Source organism: Drosophila navojoa, chromosome 2 (assembly GCF_054131105.1).
Source record: "Drosophila navojoa isolate 15081-1374.11 chromosome 2, UAZ_NAV_1.0, whole genome shotgun sequence".
NCBI lineage: Eukaryota > Metazoa > Arthropoda > Insecta > Diptera > Drosophilidae > Drosophila > Drosophila navojoa.
The window spans coordinates 5845391-5867495 of NC_142890.1; the positions used below are offsets into that span (position 1 = coordinate 5845391).

At 40.0% G+C, this 22105-nt stretch overlaps 3 protein-coding genes across 18 annotated transcripts in view; 1 reads left to right on the forward strand and 2 right to left on the reverse strand.

Moving 5' to 3' along the window:
- cher (filamin A protein cher) overlaps window positions 1-11682 on the forward strand; it is a 37151-nt gene extending 25469 nt beyond the window's left edge. For 8 of the 11 annotated variants that reach the window (XM_089256405.1, XM_089256406.1, XM_018111683.3 and 5 more), the window contains 5 exons: window positions 114-204; window positions 8587-8727; window positions 8858-9027; window positions 9084-11115; window positions 11184-11682. In XM_089256405.1, the coding sequence (XP_089112531.1) occupies window positions 114-204; window positions 8587-8727; window positions 8858-9027; window positions 9084-11115; window positions 11184-11368 (2619 nt within the window). In that variant the 3' untranslated portion in view covers window positions 11369-11682. Of the gene's footprint in view, window positions 1-113; window positions 205-3281; window positions 3605-3663; window positions 4143-8586; window positions 8728-8857; window positions 9028-9083; window positions 11116-11183 lie in introns of those variants that run through there. The other 3 variants (XM_089256408.1, XM_089256407.1, XM_018111687.3) reach the window with 3 other exon arrangements.
- A 355-nt stretch (window positions 11683-12037) lies between these two features.
- On the reverse strand, window positions 12038-13857 carry LOC108659113 (uncharacterized). Its single transcript, XM_089256589.1, is given in 4 exon segments — window positions 12038-12701; window positions 12767-13327; window positions 13401-13605; window positions 13833-13857. Coding segments are annotated over 4 exon segments (1416 nt in total). The 3' UTR covers window positions 12038-12076.
- A 403-nt stretch (window positions 13858-14260) lies between these two features.
- Window positions 14261-22105, reverse strand: part of LOC108659922 (aminopeptidase N) — a 40762-nt gene continuing 32917 nt past the window's right edge. For all 6 annotated transcript variants that reach the window (XM_018113096.3, XM_018113094.3, XM_018113095.3 and 3 more), the window contains 11 exons: window positions 21426-21603; window positions 20779-21048; window positions 17946-18305; window positions 17716-17868; window positions 17090-17642; window positions 16309-17030; window positions 16123-16246; window positions 15866-16056; window positions 15637-15804; window positions 15433-15576; window positions 14261-15360 (listed from right to left, as the gene is read on the reverse strand). In XM_018113096.3, coding sequence (XP_017968585.1) covers window positions 15105-15360; window positions 15433-15576; window positions 15637-15804; window positions 15866-16056; window positions 16123-16246; window positions 16309-17030; window positions 17090-17642; window positions 17716-17868; window positions 17946-18305; window positions 20779-21048; window positions 21426-21603 — 3119 coding nt within the window. In that variant the 3' untranslated portion in view covers window positions 14261-15104. The remainder of the gene's footprint in view (window positions 15361-15432; window positions 15577-15636; window positions 15805-15865; window positions 16057-16122; window positions 16247-16308; window positions 17031-17089; window positions 17643-17715; window positions 17869-17945; window positions 18306-20778; window positions 21049-21425; window positions 21604-22105) is intronic.

Sequence of the window (22105 nt, forward strand, 5' to 3'; positions counted from 1 at the left end):
CTAGTTATAGAATAATAAGAAAGAAATAAGTTCAGGCTGTTTTTGTATATATGTATATCTGAGCTTCAATTCTTATATTTTGCCATCCCCATCCGAATATCTAAATATTATAGAGCGAACTGGTCAACGGAAAATCAGACGTAACATATCGAGCTGTTGCCTTTGAGAAATTGCCACTACCCACAACAGGCGGAAACGTAACTGGTATGTAATTTTTTTCTCTCTTAGTTTTTTAACAATATATATGTAAATATTATATATATTTAAATATTTAATGAGAGTTGTTGAAAATATTTTTCAGTATAAAAATTCCTTTTGAAAAGTCAAAATTCCCATTAGGAAATGTTTGCTATTTTTCATTAAAAATTTATATTTAAATTTAAATTTTACGCTTTAAATTAAATGCAATTTGATTTGTTTAATCAAGAAAATATTTATAATATTATTGCGCCATTAAAGCAGAGGCTCGTATTTGCAATTCAGTGCAAGCTCTTGGCATCTTCCATTGTGCACGAAACAAGCAAAAATAGAAAGCGAATGTGTCGTAAATCTTGAAAAAAAAAAATCTCAAAAATAAACATATTTGTGTAAACATATGAGAAGTGCTACGACACCATGGATAAGTGACAGAGCCAATGTGCCCGAGAGTGGAACTGAGACTGAGTCTGACAGAATGCAGCTAAAGATGGGCGGACAGATGAACTGTCATAAGTTTGTCGGCTTATCGGGTTAATTGCTGACAGTCGGACAGCTTAATTAGACAACAACAGTGACAGCGACAATGACAGCAAGTATGATCTTCCAATGGGTGCTGCTTGACTAGAAGATACTCAGAACTCTCTCAATATTAATAGTGATTATATTTATAAAGAAAAAGTATTACAACCAAAGAAATTCAAACAAGACTGTACGTGAATCGTAATGAATGTCTCTATTACTTGTAGTTTTATTCTTCAGTTGAAATAACGAAACTTATTAGGGTTCTCTGCATATCATAACTCTTACCGTACCTAAGGATTCTCTACTATTTACTACATACTTGCTTTATTATTTACTATATTTTGCTTTCATGTCTATGCAAAGCACAGATTCTAAAAACATAATATACCCTATAACACAAGTCGAATTATATCTAGGGTATAAAAGAACAATGTCAACAGATATTTCAGTTTGTTTTTGTGTGAGATCTAAGAAATAATTTGATAAAAATTTATGTTATGCCTCGTATATATGTTATATGTTGTTAGGTATGCAATGCGAATTTCTTTTGTTTATGGTTCATTGACTGCGCTCGCCTCAGCGTGAAAGTAATTAAAATTTGTGTTTTATATTTGTTAATTAGCTAAATTGATGCAGTTTTGTCGAGGGATCTACGAGTTGTAAAACGCTTGCACACGATTTTATTAAATTCTCAGCATGATTGATGAGCTGCTTTTGCATTGGGATCGCGCTTCTTTTGCAAATCAATAAATAAATATGCTATATATAAATACATAGACATATACGTATAGGAGAACATATAGAGATATATTTGTATCTGAGAGGTAGTCGCCGCCTGTTGCAAATATTTGTTCGAATTTTCACGCTTCCATGCAATTTGGCCAAAAAACAAGAAGAATTCGAAGAAAATAGAGAGGAGGCCAAAACTGGGTCTGTCGTCTACTCATTAAAGATCGTGCCGTGCACGGCGGCCACGTTTCATTTGTGGCAGCGAAAATCAATAAACTGCCCACCGTTTGCTGTACGGCCAAGCCTCAAGTGTCGCCCCTGTTTGTGGCACATGTGGAACGTGCAACGCTTTAATGCTGCGCTCCATTTCGTTTGAAGATGGTTCATTGTAAATGATTCGTTTTGCCCAAATGACATTATTTGTTGCGCATTTGTCGCACTCATTATTCATAGCTCATCAGGGCGACGAGCTGTCGAGTGAACCAACTTTATTCACTCACAACTTGTGGCTGAAAGTCTTCTTAACTCTCTCAGTGGAACTGCTTGAGTATAATCTATGTATGCATAGCTCTAAATAGAAATAACTGCACAGAATAGAATACAGTCTTAGAAGTAAACGATTTCATTCCGATTTGAAATGTGTACTATGTACTAATATTTATAATATATTTATAAATATATTACAAACTGGGCTTTAAATGGAACAGAATTAGTTTTTTATTTATTTTTTATTTTATTTCTTATAAAGTGCTTACTTTATTGCCAATTTTTGTCTTAATTGAGCTCATTTGCAAATTAAACAAAATTTAGTTATATTAAATTGATTTTCAAATTTAAAATTTGTTGACTAATTGTATTCTAAATGTTTTGCTGCACTTATTTGATTGATTTTGGCCAATTGCATTTTGATGTCAATGCCAAATATATTTAAGATTTACCAAATACAAAATCAATTACATAAGAATATATAGATATGCACACATATCTATATACACATATCTATCTACATACACACATATTTATCGATACGCGTTTACACAATTAATATCATATAGACTATAGAAAAAATCTCAAATACCGTTTGACATAATGTTCCAAGCATTTTCGACATTCCACAAAATTTTTTGTATATCTCATTTTTTTTTAATGTTTTATAGCTGGACATAAAAAAATATATATCGAAATTATTTTTAAACATTTTTAATGGGCAAATATTAATAAGTTTGATGTCGTCTGTGCAGCAATAAGTAATAAATTCTATTTCCTTTACAATATACACAAACAGAGAAAGAGAGAGAGAGAGAGAGAGAGAGAAAGGCAGAGAGTGAGGTAGATAGATATGATTTCGAAATGCATAAATTAATTTTATATGTGCAAGTTTCGAGTTCGAAATACGAAATACGAAATTCGAAATGACAACTGTTAAAATGTCCCAGAGAGACAAATACTAGGACATGTTCAGCTCGAATGTTTTAGCTATGTTCTCTATATACATATATGCATGCAAACGCACACAGACACACACACACAGACGCACACACTTGTCATATGGCAAATATTTCCAATTTATTTATTTTATTTTTTTTTTATATATTTTATATATCGTTCATTGGCTCTGCTGCTGCTGCCTACTTTATAGCAGGCCTCAACATCGGCAGCCATATATTTTGCCAGATCCATAAGTGTGTGTGTGTGTGTGTGTGTGTGTGTGGGTATGGTTGTGTGTGTGTTGGCTGATCTATGCTGCCAACGTCGCTGCTTCAGCTGCTGCTGCTGCTGCTGTAGAGACGCATCTCTGTGCTAGGAACTGGCATGCTTTTATATATTGGCCTTAATTTCAATTTGGAACTGTCGATGTTCACTTGAAATCGGGACGTAGAGACGCGTGGACCTTTTGAGAAAGAAAACGTCGCTGGCAAATTTCAAATCGTGTCAAACACATTAATTGAGCAGCATAATTAAATTCTGCACTTAAATTCAGCAATTCAGTGTGTGCGTGTGCGTCTGTGTGTGTTGTTGTTGTTCCTTATGCGTCTGAGTGTTAAGGATATTCGCGCACAGGACTTGATGAAAGACATTTTGTTGTAGCTTCTATTCAATTGTAATTCTAGCCATATGCTATTATATAACGCGTTTGTAATTTCCCTTTAAGCGCGTGAGTGTTCAGTTCTTGTTGTCAAATCCTTTCAATTGTTTGCCCATTTTGTGCTGCTCAGCCAGGATCAGCAAGGATATGCCCAAAAAGGAAAAAAGTGTGTCTGCATATCCTTGCTGCTGCCCGCTGCTCAGCTAAAATGCGCACAACATTCGACGTGCTGTTAAAATTAAATTGTTCTAAATTTTAAGTGTCTTTATTTCAAAACCCAAAAACACGTGTTTCGAAACTCACAAAATAACACTAAAATTATAAAATTATAAAAATTAAAAAAATAAATATCAAAACGAAAATTGCCTTTACAAAATGCACTTCAGTTGGTTATCTGAAAAGCCACCCACGCCGGAAGCGACCTGGGCCGATCATTCATACTATTTTCGATCCAATTACTATAAAGTGACCGTCTCTGAGCGCGATCATCCGGAGCGTACACACGTCTACTTCAATGAGACCATCATACCGGAGAATCAAGGATTAAATGGTTCAGATTTTATGCCCTTGAATTTCAAATCATCTTTTTCAATTGTAACACATCAAGGTAAAAAAAAACTCAAACTTTGAATGCAGCACAAATTTTCGCTAAAAAAAAAAAAAAAACGTAGTAATAAACTCCAAGTTGTTTTTAGTTAAAAAATTGCACAGTTAAAAAAATAGATACAAAACCCATAGGTCAATATAAAACTGCAACAAAAATGTGAAAAATAAAAAAATAAATTCATAAAATACATAAAATTTAAATAAATAAAAAATAAATGTGAAATATTCATCTACATTTACAAAATGTATTGAATCTATGCTTATTTTTTAAATTTTTTGATAATTATCCTACATTTATTTTAAGTTTACAAATTTCCCTGAAAATAACTTGATAGAAATTAAATCAAACTTAAACTGCATAGGAAGATCAATCAAATGGTAGTGCACATTCCATTCGATGGAGTTGTCTCTGCCCCACTGAACATATACCAAAATATCTTGTGGTTGCTTCCATATATACTTATAAATAATTATATTTATATATATATATGGATACATTTGATTTTACTATTTTGAAATTTTGCCAGGCCGAAATGACGTCCACGACTTTGCCGTCAATAAACCCAATTCCGCTGACTAAAGCCACAAAAATGTCTTCTCATTTGTGTTAATGGCCAAAATCTCACCAAATGTCTCCGTTTGAAGGCGGCGCTTGGCCACACACATCAGCACACATTACGACCCACACACACCTACATACACTAAGACTCACACCCCCACATCAAGCAATGCAATTTTGAATTATGAGCAAAAGCATTTCAGATATATCTTTTGTAGTATATATGTATACGTATATCGGAGCAACGCATTTGTCTATTGGCTGGCATTATGCTCGTTGCTGCAAATTAAATTCTATGATTTATTATCAGAGTTTGCAACAAAGCGTAAAATTCGTTTGGCCCCTTGTGCAGTGCTGCTGCTGCGTGTGCTTCATGCATAAATTATAGCTTACACTAGCCAACAAGTGCTGAAAGTGCATAATTTATTATTACATGCACAGTATATATATTCTAATTGTACTGAAACATTTTGAAAGATTTGGGGCTTGAATCGCTTTAAAGTCATTGCATGTTCGTAAAAATTTATATTTTTGTTTCATAATAAATTTTAATTACTTAACAAAGTGTGTGACGAGATGCTGTATTTGTAGACACAATATATACAATAGGTTTTCGCATCTATTAAAAATAAATATTCAAAATATTTTTTTTTTTTTTACATTTTAAAAGATTACAAAAATTGACTGCTCTGATAAATTAAAAAAAATTTAGGTAATCTATAAAAATAATATTAATAAATAAATAATCAATATGAAAATAAAAGTGAATACCATATAAACAGTAAAATGAAAAAAAAAAATATTAAAAATAAAATAAATTATTAAAAAATAAAAAAAAAAGTAGATATTAGAGCTCTACAGAAAATGGTTTATTTATGATATATGTACATACATTTACATATTTATATATTAAGCAACAGTTTAAACACACATTTTTGTTGGCCAGTGTATGCTTTTCTACATTTTTCTTTTCGTATCTGCAAATGGCGCAAAGTTTTGCTGATATATCGAAAACATATATGCGTTCACGTCGCCATTTGACTCGAACGGCTTGAGAGTCATTAAATCTTTCATTTGTATTGCCAGCGCCCATTAGACAGATGATGCCAAGAAGCCAAGAGGACGGCACTGCCCAGCAGATTCCCATGCTTCAATGGGCAGCCGCAATAGGTGCCGCAGGTAGCTCTGTGGGCAAGGGGGCGTGCCACTGAAGATGGGCGACAACTGGGACGGACAGCAACAAATGTTCAAACATAAATAATCAAAAATTATTTCTATTTATTTTCATTTTCATACACATTTCTTCGTTCGTTCTTATTCGTCTAATGAAAATGGCCATGCGAACAGCTAGATAGAGTTGTCTTGCCAGCATTTTTTATGCGTTCTTGCTGGTATTTTCTAATTTCCCATAACATATTTATATGCTGCTCTGTGTATAGTATATACCTATATCGAGAGATATTTTCTAAAAATTTTCTCTGCACGCACTCAGCGCAACATTTTGATCGTTAATTTGCAAAAAGTTCTTTGAACAAAATATTTCGGATTATTTGCATTTTACATGTCATTTCCATTTTATGATATTGAACAGCTGAACGCAGATGCTTCAGACTATATAAAATTTGTGCTTGGAATTTGGCTTTTGATTCTCCACAGCTTAACACACTCTCATTGCCAATCCACCAAATGTCAGTTTAATTGTTTCACATCAGCAAGAAACGTGCGCCAATAAATTTTCAATTTTCAATTGTTTCGAACCTAAAGGCGTTCCACTTGGCACTAATGCCAAACATTTTCTTTTTGATTTTCTTCCGCCGCCGCTTTGCCACCCGTCCATCCAATTGTTTTGTTTTGAGAATTTGCTTAACATTGGACAGGCACGCGACACGTTTCCCTCTGTCTGATTTATGTCTGTTTACCAGTCCGTGGTTTTGCTTTAGTTCAGCGATTAGCCGCGGCTATTTATTTTATCGTGTCATTTTATTTATTTTTTTTCGGTGTATCAAAACATGGCGAATCATTAGCACTATAAATATCTGAAATATCAAAATCAAAATATCAAAAACGCTGACTTTTCTTTAAAAATACATCTTGAAATTTATGTTGAAAATACTTCTTGGATAAAGTGTATAACAAATGGGGCAGTAGGCATATACTATATTAATGTATATTAGGTTGATTATCAAGGCTATGAAAGCATCTTTAGGAAAATCTATATATAATATATTGGAGCTCCTCAGTTCACAGTTCTTTGAACCGACATGTTAATTGAATAAATTGCTTAAGCATTGGTTAGTTGGGTTTAAAATTTAAAAGCTTGTGAGACAAATTACATGGCATAAATACATATATACTGACTACATTAAAATTCTATTTTTTTACACAAGATCCATTTTAAAAAATGATCCTCAAACTCATAGTGTATAGATCCATCCCACCAAAACAAATCTCAAAGAATGAACTTGTTTCCGAAACATTGATACACTCAGCATTTCCAGCCCTGATATAAATTAAAGCAAAAAACATGTCAACACTTATGTATGTTTTTATTTATTGAGCAATTATTTATGATATACATAGTATATAAATAAAAGCACTCATAATTTGATAAACAACAAAAGTGTTTTTCAGCTATGAATCATGCTATTTTCCATCAGATAATTTATATTTATTGTATTTATTGTTTATTTTTGTTTTTGAAGATGTCTTATATGCGGGTAGATTTCTCTCAGAATTTGTGGCGTCTTATGTGCCAGGCCTTTAAAATTAATGATCCTATGCTAGACTTTCTATATAAGATTCCTGAACGCGAGAAGTATGTATATAAGGTGGAAAGTATTTTCGGGAATACTATATATAAATACCACCAGTCAGAGTATATAATGTGTTATAAATAGGTTTCCCAGAATATAAAATAAATTTGATTATAAGTATGGGCTCGTGCCACAGTGTGTTTGTCCAAGAGATATTCCTCCAGTTTGTTTGATCAATAGAAACTTCTCGTCAAATCTGGCACAGACGATCTCTGGATATATATATACTGCTTATATATAACCATATATATTTGTGTATATGTATCTTATACATAAGTGGCTACGAGCTAGAAAAGAGAGTGTCCTATATTTGACCTCAAAACATCCGGGACAGATATTTTCATTTTTTTGTCTTGTTTTCCTCTGGCGACTGCGTGGGAAAGTATAAAACCAATTGTAGGCGTTGCTGAAAATTTCTTCAGAAAGTCGAAAGATTACTGTGAACTCAGTTCGTGCGGAGCAGTCGCTGTGTTGAGAAGTGTTTTTAAATCGAAATTCTATACCAAGGATTATAAAAAGGATATACTAAATATATACAGTGGTTCAAATAGTATGTGAATAAACAAAAATATTTTCAAGGCAAATCGAAAAGAACTGTAATCAAAAAAAAAGAAATATTTGTGGATAAAAATATTTTAATTAGTATCCATATCCTGTTTAAAAATACTTTCGGCATTTTAATTAAAATTTCGAAATAAACTTTTTCGCCGCTTTCCAGTTCCGAGTGCAAAAACATTTGTTCCCATTAATTTTAACTGTGCTGCGTCATCAGAATTCATAAATATTTTCAAAAATAATATGTTTTTGAATACCGAAATAGATAAATTTAATAAATATTGTCACGCTAGTTCGCCTATAAAAATCTAAATTATGATATCGTTGAGGAATATTGAGCTGGGAGCATTTTTGGAAACGCCTACACAAAGTGTTGATTTCTATATACTTCATGGATATGTTTCTTTCGATGTGACCTATATAGGGCCACACCCCTTTTTTCTTGTGCTTGCTTTGAGGTTATGTTAATTGTTGAGATCGCTTGACTAATGTGAAAATATCGTTCGATTCATTTGCAGCTGAAGTCAGAATGCCAAGTGGTAAGGTAGATAAACCCATTATTCAGGATAACCGTGATGGTACGGTCTCCGTGAAGTACGAACCTCGTGAGGAGGGCTCCCACGAGCTGGTTGTTAAATACAATGGCGAGCCTGTTCAAGGTAAATATATAATTGAGATAAAATGGAATATTTTATATTTATATTTACTTTTCCTGGGACATTAGAGTATTACCCGATCCTAAAAAAAAAAAACAACGTTTTACTCATCCTTACTTATTTCTTTTGACAGGATCTCCATTCAAATTCCATGTGGACTCTATAACATCCGGCTATGTGACCGCCTATGGACCCGGCCTGACGCACGGTGTCACCGGTGAACCCGCTAACTTTACCATCTCCACCAAGGGCGCCAGCGCTGGCGGTCTGACCATGGCCGTCGAGGGACCCAGCAAGGCAGACGTAAGTTTAGAGAACAGTGTGTGAATTCAGTCATATACAATTCTATGATTTTACAGATCAAATATCATGACAATAAAGACGGCACTGTTTCGGTGCAATATCTGCCCACCGCTCCAGGTGAATACCAGGTGTCGGTGCGCTTCGGCGACAAGCACATCAAGGGCTCACCCTACTTTGCCAAGATAACAGGTGAGGGTCGCAAGCGTAACCAGATTTCGGTTGGTTCCTGCTCGGAGGTGACCATGCCCGGCGACATCACCGACGATGATCTGCGCGCTCTGAACGCCTCCATCCAGGCGCCCAGCGGCTTGGAGGAGCCCTGCTTCCTCAAGCGCATGCCCACCGGCAACATTGGCATTTCGTTCACGCCCCGTGAGATCGGCGAGCATATGGTGTCGGTGAAGCGGCTGGGCAAGCACATCAACAACTCGCCCTTCAAGGTGACCGTGTGCGAGCGCGAGGTGGGCGACGCCAAGAAGGTTAAGGTCAGCGGCAATGGCCTCAAGGAGGGACAGACGCACAGCGACAACATTTTCTCCGTGGACACACGCAACGCCGGCTTCGGTGGTCTCTCGGTGTCCATTGAGGGTCCCAGCAAGGCGGAGATCCAGTGCACCGACAAGGATGACGGCACACTGAACATCTCCTACAAGCCCACGGAGCCCGGCTACTACATTGTCAATCTGAAGTTTGCCGATCATCACGTCGAGGGCTCACCCTTCACCGTCAAGGTGGCCGGCGAGGGCAGCAATCGCAAGCGTGAGAAGATTCAGCGTGAGCGCGACGCGGTGCCCATCACTGAAATTGGCAGCCAGTGCAAGCTGACCTTCAAGATGCCCGGCATCACTTCCTTCGATCTGGCTGCCTGCGTTACATCGCCCAGCAATGTTACTGAAGACGCCGAGATCCAGGAGATCGAGGATGGTCTGTACTCGGTGCACTTTGTGCCCAAGGAACTGGGCGTATACACCGTCTCGGTGCGCTACTCTGAGATGCACATCCCCGGCTCGCCCTTCCAGTTCACAGTGGGTCCACTGCGCGACTCGGGCAGTCACTTGGTGAAGGCTGGCGGCTCTGGCTTGGAGCGCGGCGTTGTCGGCGAGGCTGCCGAGTTCAATGTGTGGACACGTGAGGCTGGCGGCGGCTCGCTGGCTATCTCAGTGGAGGGTCCCAGCAAGGCCGACATTGAGTTCAAGGATCGCAAGGACGGCAGCTGCGATGTCTCCTACAAGGTGACCGAGCCTGGCGAGTATCGTGTGGGCCTCAAGTTCAACGACCGCCACATCCCAGACTCGCCCTTCAAGGTGTACATCTCGCCCGATGCCGGCGACGCCCACAAGCTGGAGGTGCAGCAGTTCCCACAGGGCAACATCCAGGCCGATGCGCCCTATCAGTTCATGGTGCGCAAGAACGGCGCCAAGGGTGAGCTGGATGCCAAGATTGTGGCCCCATCTGGCACCGACGACGATTGCTTCATCCAGGTGATCGACGGCGATATGTACTCGGTGCGCTTCTATCCACGTGAGAACGGCATCCACGCCATCCACGTCAAGTTCAACGGTGTGCACATACCCGACTCGCCATTCAGAATCAAGGTAGGCAAGGATGTGGCCGATCCGGCTGCTGTGCATGCCACCGGCAGCGGCTTGGACGAAGTGAAGACTGGACACAAGGCCGATTTCATCATCAACACGTGCAATGCGGGCGTTGGCACACTGGCCGTCTCCATCGATGGCCCATCCAAGGTGGCCATGGATTGCACGGAGGTTGAGGAGGGCTACAAGGTGCGCTACACCCCACTGCTGCCCGGCGAGCACTACATCACGGTCAAATACAACAACATGCATATCGTGGGCTCGCCCTTCAAGGTGCACGCCACCGGCGAAAGGCTGGCCGACGAGGGCGCCCAGGAGACGTCCACAGTGATTGTGGAGACCGTCCAGAAGGTGGCCAAGGGCGGCAAGAACACTGGTGTCCATCTGCCCACCTTCAAGTCCGACGCCAGCAAGGTTGTGTCCAAGGGCATGGGCCTAAAGAAGGCCTACATTGGCAAGCAGAACCAGTTCAGCATCTCTGCCACAGATGCGGGTGAGTGACAATTGATGCAATTGGTGACATAAATATGAATTTTCTCTAAACGTATTCTCTCTGTTCAGGCAATAACATCCTGTACGTGGGTATGTACGGACCAAAGGGACCGTGCGAGGAGTTCCATGTCAAGCACGCTGGCCACAACAACTACAATGTGCAGTATCTGGTGCGCGATCGCGGACAGTACGTGCTCCTAATCAAATGGGGCGAAGACCATATACCCGGCTCCCCATTCCAGATCGATGTCTAGGCTAAGGCCAAACAATCATATATAATATATATATACACATGCATAGATATATGAACCACAACCCCTAATCCCAGCCCCATCCAATTGTTCCCGACTATGTGTGAACCGATCGTCTGTTCCAGGGTCCAAGAAATTTTGTGTTTGTCTTTGTTTAATTTTAACTCTTTGCCTATCATTACTATAAGTGATTATTATTTTTTGTTATTTGTACATAAAAATCAAGAAAAATATCAAGAAAACGAAATCAACGTATGTTTTCGACTTTAAAATAATGTTTGCGCGCCATTGTCATCAATTAAACAAAAAAATTAAAATTTAATTTTCATCAACGATTTGGTATCAACTAAATTTACTTACGACAAATATTGAAAATAAAAAGTGCGAGAAAATCTCTTAAACAATTATTTAATACTTAAGCAAACACTTATGAAGATGATTATTACGATTATGATGTATTATGTTTTTTATTATCTCTATCGACATGTAATTTACGTAAACTCAAATAAATAAATTTAAAAAATCATTATATGTTTATTTCATTGGATTTCTTTTATTGTACTTGCTTCATGTACTTATTTTTTCATTTGCCTGTGCAGAAATTATTTTTTGGTTTTTATTATCACAAAATAAAAAAAAAAAAAATCAATCTTAATTATAAATTCACAATACTGTTCCTCACATTTCAATGAATCTTACGAATAAATGTATTTAGTTGTCTTGTGTATTTTGTTGAGCTTGTTTCATACGCATAATGCACATGATATCGGAAATTCTTGCTTTAGCCTCTTCTAGGAGATCGTCGTTTAGCAAATTTAGTTCTTTGGTAATAAAACTACCAAATTGTTCTATTTGCTCTGGTCTGGTGATCGCTTCACCTAAATTGATTGGCTGTTCCATCGGCTGACCCTCCTCCATCTTCACTATCGCAAGGCTCTCTGGGTATATTAAAGAGCAAGCGTCCTGTGCATTATCCAACTGATCTGAGGTATTCCTAATTCCCAATTCATTCTCATTAGCTCGCTCTAAGCGTTTCTCGTTGTCTGTATCGATTGGCTGGTTACCAGTGAAGGAATTGTTGTAGTAGCTTGCACGCTCAGGCGAAGGACTATCAAGTTCTGAATCGATTATGTTGTCATTGGCAAAGGAATCGTTAGAGCAATCAATAAAGTTGGGCTTAGGAGAGTAATTGGTAAAGTACTCAAAAGAGCTAGGCTGAGGGCAGTATAGAGCTTTAGGTCCATGCGGCTTCGGGGTCTGTGCAGGGCCCAACATTTTGCGCATGTTGGCATAGTGAACCCACTTAGATTTATTACCAAATATATTACTCTCTTTGCTGCAAATAGAATTTACATTTGATAAGCCGCATGCGTAAATATATAACTTCAATGACCATCTTACCAAAATTTACGAATAAACGATTGCATTTTCGAGTTTACGTCATAGCATCTGATCTGAACGCCCTTGCTTTTGAGGTCTGCCGCCATTTTCTTATAAATATTTAACTTTGTTTGAGCGCTTGCTAAATCTCTGAAATATTTCTTCCACACATCCAAGAATATTACTTCCTCTTTCTGGCCCCAACATCTGCGCTTTCTTCCGGGCTTATTCACAATTGCTCTAGATGCAGCTATAGTCGAATCGTTAGTAACGAAATTTTTTTCGAATGTGACACGGGTCGTCGTTCGGGAAAACGATGTCCGCATGTCCTCGATTTCAACTTGAACTTCTGCATATTGCCTGGGCGAAAAATCATCAAATCTGGGCACATTGAAATCTGTGATTAAAATGAATATAAAATTTATTATATATTATTTATTTTTTTTATAAAGCTCACTTGAGCTGTGTGAGTCGTATTCAGTCTCAAAGTTTATGGCTGCAACTCGTTCCGGATATTCCATTATTATGGCCATCCTATCCATATGTATCCATTGTTTTGATGCATTCGGTTTTCTTATGATTCTGAGATATTGAATATATGTTAATGGTACCCTGATTAATACACCTCTGGCGATTCTCAGTCTACTATACTTACCTATTATATTTTCGCTTGAACGACTGCATTTTGGATTTTATATTATCCAGCGTGGCATACATCCCTTTATCTCTAAACTCAAAGAGAACTTCTTTGCAAACGTCTGTCTGACTTTTTCCGTTGTTCATAGCTACCAAATTATTTTGCCAGATGCGCAGGAATATGTCCTCCTCGGTGGACGTCCAAATTTTCCGCTCGCTATACACTAGAAATGTTTTTTGGATTATTGAGAATATTATATTCAATTATAACTTATACATACTTTTTGGTTGATAAATGCAGTTTCTTATTCAATTTTTGAAATTGTCTTTTTTGTTAACTGAATTTTTACTTTCAGCGTAAAATTCAAAACGAATGCTTAAGATCTCAACGAGCTGCAACGTGCAACAGCAGAGTTGCACGGTTAAGATGTTAGTATTTCTGAGAAAATACTGACATCCGTTAGTATCTCAGGCATAATACCCACATGTTGCCACACAGCCTAAAATTTCAAATGCAGTATAAAAAATAAATAAAAATTTGTTGATTTCAATCATTTTTAATATTTTTTAATTATATTCAACATAATTTATTGTGGTCTCAATAGGTCTTACTAGCTAAACTCCAATCTGTATATTTCTTCAGATTAAATTGCTTACAGCGAGAAGCTGCTTGCTATGGCAAAATGGCAAAAACGACTCGTGTGGTATTTTTTGTCGTTATTTTGATAGTTTTGCCCGTTAATTCAAAACATGATATATAAAAAAATATTGGGAAAATATCGTTGGCGCCTAGTTTAAATAATCATATTGGGTGCCTACTAAAGAAATCCCAGGTACAATGTACCAGGTACAGATAGAGGGAAAAGTCAAATTAAAATGTACGTAATTACATGGTTTATTTATTCGTTTTTAGTTAAATATGCTTTAAAACTTATTTACATGGTTGTGCACTAAGCGAATATATATTTAGTGTTACGCATTATAAAATTTATAATAGATAACTTTTACATTAACATTATTTATATATATATGAATTTAAGTTTAACTTTCGCAATACTTTGAAACTTTGCGTTAAGGACACTCCTCCGTCTACTATCCAATTAAGGCAGCACTTCGTTCATCCTTTGTGATAGCAAAAATAAAAACTAAAATTCCGAGCTCTTGGGGAGAAGTTTTTCATTCTCATTTTGTTTGTTTGTGTGTGTGTGTTGGACTTAATACAAATTTAAGATATTTAATTTAGTTTGACTTAGTACTAAATGGCTTAGTAGTAGAGTTTCAAGTGTATTTCATTTGTTAATATTTTACCCAAGCAGCATTAGGAAACAATTTGATGATATTTTCAACTTTTGACCGCCGGAATGAAATGAATTTCTTTCTTTCTTTTTCCTTCTATTTGGCTATTGTTGTGATAATAAACTATAGTTTTTTTTCTATTCAAAACAGGAACGTTGCAAGAAACTCAAAAATAATTTACAATAGACTGAAGTAGAACGAACTTATAAATTAAATAAATATACAGATACTTGCAAAAAGTAGAGGATCTATAGTCATATAGATGCTGGCTATCTTAACTAAGCTGGCTAACTTACATGTTTATATCACTTTTCGCAAATAATTCGTTTCATGTATTGATTTTGTTTTGTTTGCTAAAATTATATTGAGGCTGTTGAAGAAAATGTAGCATTTGGTTAAAAAAGCTGCGTCAATGAGGTCGTGTGGCCTAGAAGATGTTGATCTGGAACTCGCTGACAATGGCCTCGAGGAAGCCTTTGAGGCTGTCGTAGGAGTGGGTGCGCCAATAGATATTGTCATTCACCTGCTCCATGGCCAGTCCGATGGCAATTTCGACGGCCTTCAGGCCGAGCTTGCGGCAATTGGCGGCCAAGGCCTGTAGCTGCTGCTTATGATAGTCCTTGTTCATGTAGATGGTCAGCGACTTGATCATCTCCGTTATCGTCGAGAAGCCATCGCCATAGCTGCAATGCGAAATGTCAATATATTATATTATATTATATTATACATATAATTTAGATATAAGCGCAACTCACTATTCGGCTATCTCCTTGATGTTGGTCTGCAGAAAATCAAAGGCTATCTCATAGCCAATGGCATTGGAGGCGACGGCACGGAAGGCCAAGGCGCCATCCTGCTTGAGTATGCCCGACGTGGAGTTCACAGTTAAATTCAGATATCTAAAGAGCCAATAATATTTTAATTTCCATCACATATATCTGCCATTTTCTATCTCTTACTTGGACAACAGCCAGGGCTTGGTGGTGCAGCCTAGGGATGTGAGTATCTCCTCCTTCTCCGAGGCACTGTTCGTTCTCTTGTACTGTTTGTAGGCGAAGTACCACTCCGGATAGGAGCCCTCCGCCAGGGCTGTGCAATAGATGACCGACTTCAGATTGGGCTTAATGCTGTAATCGAATATTAAATTAGCTATTGACAACTGTAGTCGCTGTAGTCTGATCTACTCACGGATTCCTTTTGGGATCGCGCATCCATTCACGGAACTTCATCTGTGCCACCTGCGTGCAGCGATCGTAGTTGAATTTGCAAGCAAAGTTGGCAACCAAGGCGCGGTGCTTCAGCTGCAGATGCGACTCATTGTCCGGTTCGTTGAGTCCGTAATGATCGAAGGCCGGACGCACTATGAACTTCATGAAAGCCTAGAGGGAGCAGAGAGAAAAGTAAGTGATGAATGATGAATTATATTAAACTGAAGTTCAACTTACCCTAAAGGTCTCATAGGCTGGTTCCCGTTTCAGATTGTAGATGAGATAGTTGAGACCCGGCTTAGCTGCGCTCCACAGTAACTCATCGTCCACGGCCGTGAACAGCTCCATCAAGAAAGTCAAACTGGAATATTTTAATTAGAATTAGTTCTAAAGAAAGCTTTCCAATTGATATATTCAGCTTACGGTATATCGTATGGCAGATACTCGGCCTGCGACAGATGCAGTGCATCGTCCAGCAGCTGAGCGCGAGTGATGCGTGGCAGTGTGCTGAAGTTCTTCTTCAGAGCCAGCCAGGAGGTCATGTCGTAGTTGACCCGATAGTAGCTCTGCCGGTTCAAATTCAGGTACACAACGTTGTCGCTGTTGTTGGCGGAGGTGAAGACATCGTTGATCAGCAGCTGCTCCTGGTCCTGGGTCATCCAATGCGTGGGTATATTGTCGCCCTTGTGCAGCTCGTCCGTCTCATAGGTAATGGGTATGAACCAACGACTGGTGTCCAAGGGATTGCGAGAGGGCAGCAGATAACGCTCCTGTCGCAGCACCAAATCCGCACCATTGCGCTCCACGTGCACCACCGGGTAGCCCGGCTGTGTTATCCATGAGTCCATGATCTGTTTCACGTTCATGCTCTTGGGCAGCGTGCCTTTCGCATGACCATGGCGCGTGAGGAACGCCCAGAGATCATCGCGTGACATGTTTTCGTAGGCAAAAGTCTTCAGCAGATCCTGGGTAGCCGCACGGAAGGCCTCATCACCCACAATGGAGTTCAGCATGCGCAGCAAAATCGTGCCCTTCGAGTAGCTGATGGGATCAAAGATGCGACGCACATCGCTCGAGGTCTTCACATCAAAGGAAATGGAATGAGATGTATTGGTGGCATCATGTTGCATCGACTCCTTGAATTCCTGCCAATTTAAAAAGGAATTAGTGTGGGAATTCTGTCTACAACTGGGCGTCTACCTACCAGCACAGTGAACGTGTCCATAATCTGGAACTCGCGATGCACGTGATTGAGAGCCTTGTAGCTCATGTAACAGGCAAAGCCCTCCTTCAGCCAGAGATCGTCCCACCACTTGGGCGTCACCAGATTGCCGAACCACTGATGTGCCAGCTCATGGGCAATGATCTGAGCCACGTACTGCATGTGCTCCGACGAGGAGGCCAGCTCCTGGTCCTCGGGCACCAGCAGCGCCGAGTCACGGAAGGTGATCAGACCCCAGTTCTCCATGGCACTGAAGCCAAAGTCCGGCACCGAAACCAAATCAATCTTGGGCAGCTGATTTTTGATGCCGAAGTATTCCTCATAGTAGGGCAGGAACTTGCGCACCATCTTATATGCATAGTTGGTCATGTCCACAAATGTGGGTCGCGTCCAGATCTCCACACGCGGCTCAAGGGCGCTGTCCAGCTCACCATAGCTCGAGTCAACCATATTGGAGACAATGAAGGCCAAGAGGTAGGTGGGCATGCGGGGCGTGGTCAGGAAGTCGTCGCGTATATAGCCAAGGCGATGGGAACTGTGAGAGGAAGAGTTTAATATGATTTGGGATTATTAAAAAATTCGAGCCAGTTCATATTCATTGCGCTTACCTGCTACGATATTTGGGCATGTTGGACAAACACATTGTCTTCTTGGTATCCCGAACGATGCTGACGGTGAAGTTGGCTTTCATGTCGGGGCGATCGAAGCAGGGGAAGGCGCGTCGAGCATCAATGGGCGAGAACTGAGTGCTAATGACCCATCTACAAAAGATGAGGAGGAGGAAGAGGAGGAGTATAGAGATAAAGGTTTTACAAGTTATGATATCTGCTTTACTTACTGCAACTGTTTCGTATCCGGATTGGTGTAGCTCGTCTTGTAGATGCCCTGCAGCGTGTCTGTCACCTGGCTGACGAAGTCCAGGCTCAGCAACACTCGCAGACTGGACTCCACTGCCAGAGCCTTGTCCAGCCTAATCACAAATGTGGCATTGCTGTCCCCATAGTCGCTGTCGAAGTCCAGATCCACCTCATCGCTCGCATTGCCAACGGGCGCTCGTATCACGCGCACATTAGAGATGCTCACATTGTGCACGTCCAGTACAATGGGCTCCCAGCTGCTGACCTTGGCATCACGTTCGATTTCAATCGACAGACTGCCATTGTTAGTGGATGTCTCGACATTTGGCTCGATGACAATTCTGCAATGGGTCGAAAGGTTCGGTTCGGCATTATTCAGTAGCCAACTATTTAAGTGCAGGTGCAAATAGTTCTCTAATCACTGCCAGAAACGACAAGACGCCTCAATCAAAACTGCCAATCAATCAGCACAGCTCAGTGCGGGTCAGGCAATCACCGAGATATGTCGCATTGCAGCTATGGCGTTTGTGTTAATTATTCGAACGGGGATCTAAACTGTAATTGCGAGCTACAAAATGCCACTAGAGCAAATGATGTGAAAAGGCGGGTGTGAATGACCGACACTCTATTGCTCTGTAGATCTAAATATTATCACTGGTTCTAACTGATAAACGTAAATTTTAAGTAGTTCTCCTAAAGCTGCCTAGAAATGTTTTCGTAAACAGGAAATGTTGGACTCGCAAAAATTACAGAACTGCAACAATACATACAACAAGTTAATTTCAAGTTCCACTAATAAATATTCTTTGTCTTTAGTCTTGGCAATCTAAGGTGGCTAAAATAGTTCTCCTAAGTTCCCAACGTCAAGTGCTAGAGTATCAAATTGAAGATCAATTTCTGTTCGGCCGCCTTTCCCTTCACATTTTATCAAGAATGCCGTTGGCAAGAGCTGGCCGCCAGATGGAGCCACTGTGCTGCTTGGTGCTCTTGCGCCTGTTGGCTTTTAATTGCGTCGATTGGTTTACAATGTGTTGTTGCGCCCGGGGGCAACCAGGAAGCGTGTTCAGCGCAATTTGCCATGGACAGAGAGACGCGTGGACAGACGGACGTTTGCTTTGATCAACAGCTGCAAAATCAGTTAGCATCGATGATTTTGTGTAGTGAGCAGCAAAATGGCATCGATAGCCAACACTGACTGCTCCAGCTGCGCGGCAGACGCAATTCAAGTCTTTGGGGTATTTCTGTGTCAATTATATTAATGCATGCGGCATTAGCTGCAGCATCTTCCATCTCCCCATCTCCCCAACTACCAATCTCCCAATCGCCCAATCGGCCAATCTTCTAGCTAACTAACCAAGCAACCCATCTGGCGTGCTGACAGTTGGCGTGCGTGCTGCTGCACAAAGATCTGCCTCAGAACTGCCTCCGATCGGCCTCAGATGTTTGCCGCCTTGCAAGGCAGAGGCAGGGGGAGGGGTCAGTGGCATGCGGCGATTCCGCGTGAGTTTAGCTCTGCTCACATTGTGGACATATTTGGTCTGCTCCTGCGGTGTTCGATTGTCGAACAAGTTGTTAGATGTCTGCATTAGCTGAATGAGCTCCGTGGATGTGTGCTTAGCCTAAGTGGCAACTGGCGCACTCTTGGCGACGCTCAATCCTTGACCCACTTAGCGGGTCTGCATCGTACCTCAAGCATAATTACGAAGTGTCTGACAAAACATCTTTTGGCATGACGTCAATAACTGTCCTACGAAATGCACAATGGAGCACACGCCATGGGGTCAAGGGTTCAATGATTGTTGTTGGGTAACTGCTGACAGTTTTTTTTCGTATCGAAAGTCATTTATACTCGAATTGAATCGATGACGAAATAATTTTGTTGATATATCGAAAATGGGACATAACAATAAGAAGAGGACTGCACTTGTTAAACGGCTCATAATTACATATCAGGCAAAATTGGATAATACTTATAGTCAATAGTTCGGATGGATTTAATTTAATACATAATAAACAGTAAATAATCGAAACATTTAGTCAATCGAAATATCCTTCAATCAATGAGTCAAACAATCACTCAGTCAGTCAATCAGAGTGCTTGAATAGGTCCGTCATTCAATCAATCAGCAAGGCTATCAAACCGCTAGTCAATCAATTAGACAATCAGCCACTCTATGAGTGAGATGGTCGAAAAGCTGCCTGTTTGACTGAACTTCAATTAATTCAATTAATCAATCCGTCAATCAGCTATGCATCCACTTGGAAAGTAATTCAGTTAATCACTCGGTCAGGCAGTCAGTCAAAATACTAAACTAGTCAATCAGTTTGTCAGTCCCCTGACTCAGATAACTAGCATATCAGATAAAAGAATTAATCAGTCAGTCACTCACATTCATTTAAATTTATAGATATATCAGGAATTTAAATATGTACAATCTGAGGGGAAAACTCGTGCCGTATTCCGTTTTAGTATTCCGACACGCGCTCATCTGCAGTACCTAATGATAAGCTATTATCGTCGTATAAATCGCGTTATACTGATTTCGATTCGTAGAAGACTCGACGCTAATTGCAACAATGTGAGCCGGAAGCAGTGGAGACAACAAATCTCCGCCGACAATTTATGCCCGGCTGTCCATCCATCAGGCCGCGCACTTTGCGTGGCTTTCAATTGAAATGCGGGCATGCAAACTAATTTGAGGAGTAGTCGCGTGGAAGCCATTATTCAATTGGGGCTGAAGTGCAAAACTGAGTAGTTGCCCCTCCCCTTCTGTGTCCTCCCCCGCTCTGCTCTGTTCTCTGGGTTGCACTCACCTATAGTGTAGTGGGCGCCAGCCCTCGTAGAGCTGCAGCGTGCGTTCCATAGACTTTGCATTGGTGTCCAGGGTCTCCTCCTGCACGGGTATATCACCCACGGGCGGTACAACTGCAGGTATTTCAGGCTTTGATGTGATTGCAGGCTCCTTTTGCTTCAGCCAGTCGGGTATATCGAACTTGGCAGTTGCCAAGGGCGTTGCATTCGCGTGCGTGTCGCTCGTTGCATCGTTTTCGTGACTCTGGAGATCCTTGGACTGTGCCTGGGCGCTGTGTATTGGCATGGGTAAAAGGATATATGTATAAAGTTTTGGGTTTGAGTTTATGTAAAGTGCTTAATTGTATTTGGACAAGCAGGGTTTGGCCTGTGCAAACAGCTAAGCAGCCAAAGCAGCTTCTTTGACCCTTCCACACCTCGAAATGCGTCAGGGGAAACCAATCATTGCTTTCGCTTTCAAGACGGACGTGAAATGAGGTCACGCCGGAGTCGACAGTCAATTAACTCGTTTGCCAAAACGCATTAGGAGAATGCAAAAAACAGAAAAGGGAAAACAAATAAAAATGTGCTAAAAATTAATAAGCATGCCAAACCCACAAGTCCAATCAGCTCAGATTCTTAGGTGTAGCTCTTAACGTGGCTTACTCACCTGGGCTCCATGACGGGCAGATTGTGCGAGGCGAGGTAGTAGGTGACAAGCACTGAGAATATCAGAGCTATCACCATGATGAAGGCTGCGACGACCAAACACGTCTTCGAAACATAAACACCCGATGGCGGTCCATTGAAAACATATTTCTGTCCATTTTTCGTCTTTAGTTGACCGCCTATTAAAATGAGCAAGAAAGAGAGAGGGAGAAAAGATCAATTAATTGGGTTATTAAAGACAATAAAAGAGAAGAAATTATACTCTAGTGCTTATCAAATTTCATTTACGTAATTCCGTTACGAAATTACGTTACGTAATTCCGTTACGAAATTACGTTACGTAATTCCGTTACGAAATTACGTTACGTAATACCGTTACGTCATAACGCAAGTAATTCCCCAATGTAATTCCCATACGTAATTACGTTACGTAATTACGTAACGATGTAATCCCCTACGTAATTCCTCTATGTAATTACGTTACGTAATTCCTTTACGTAATTCCCCTATGTAATTCCGTAACGTCATTACGTAACGACGTATTCCCCCTACGTAATTTCTCTACGTAATTCCGTTACGTAATCCTGTTACGTAATTCCGTTACGTAATCCTGTTACGTAATTCCGTTACGTAATCCTGTTACGTAATTCCGTTACGTAATCCTGTTACGTAATTCCGTTA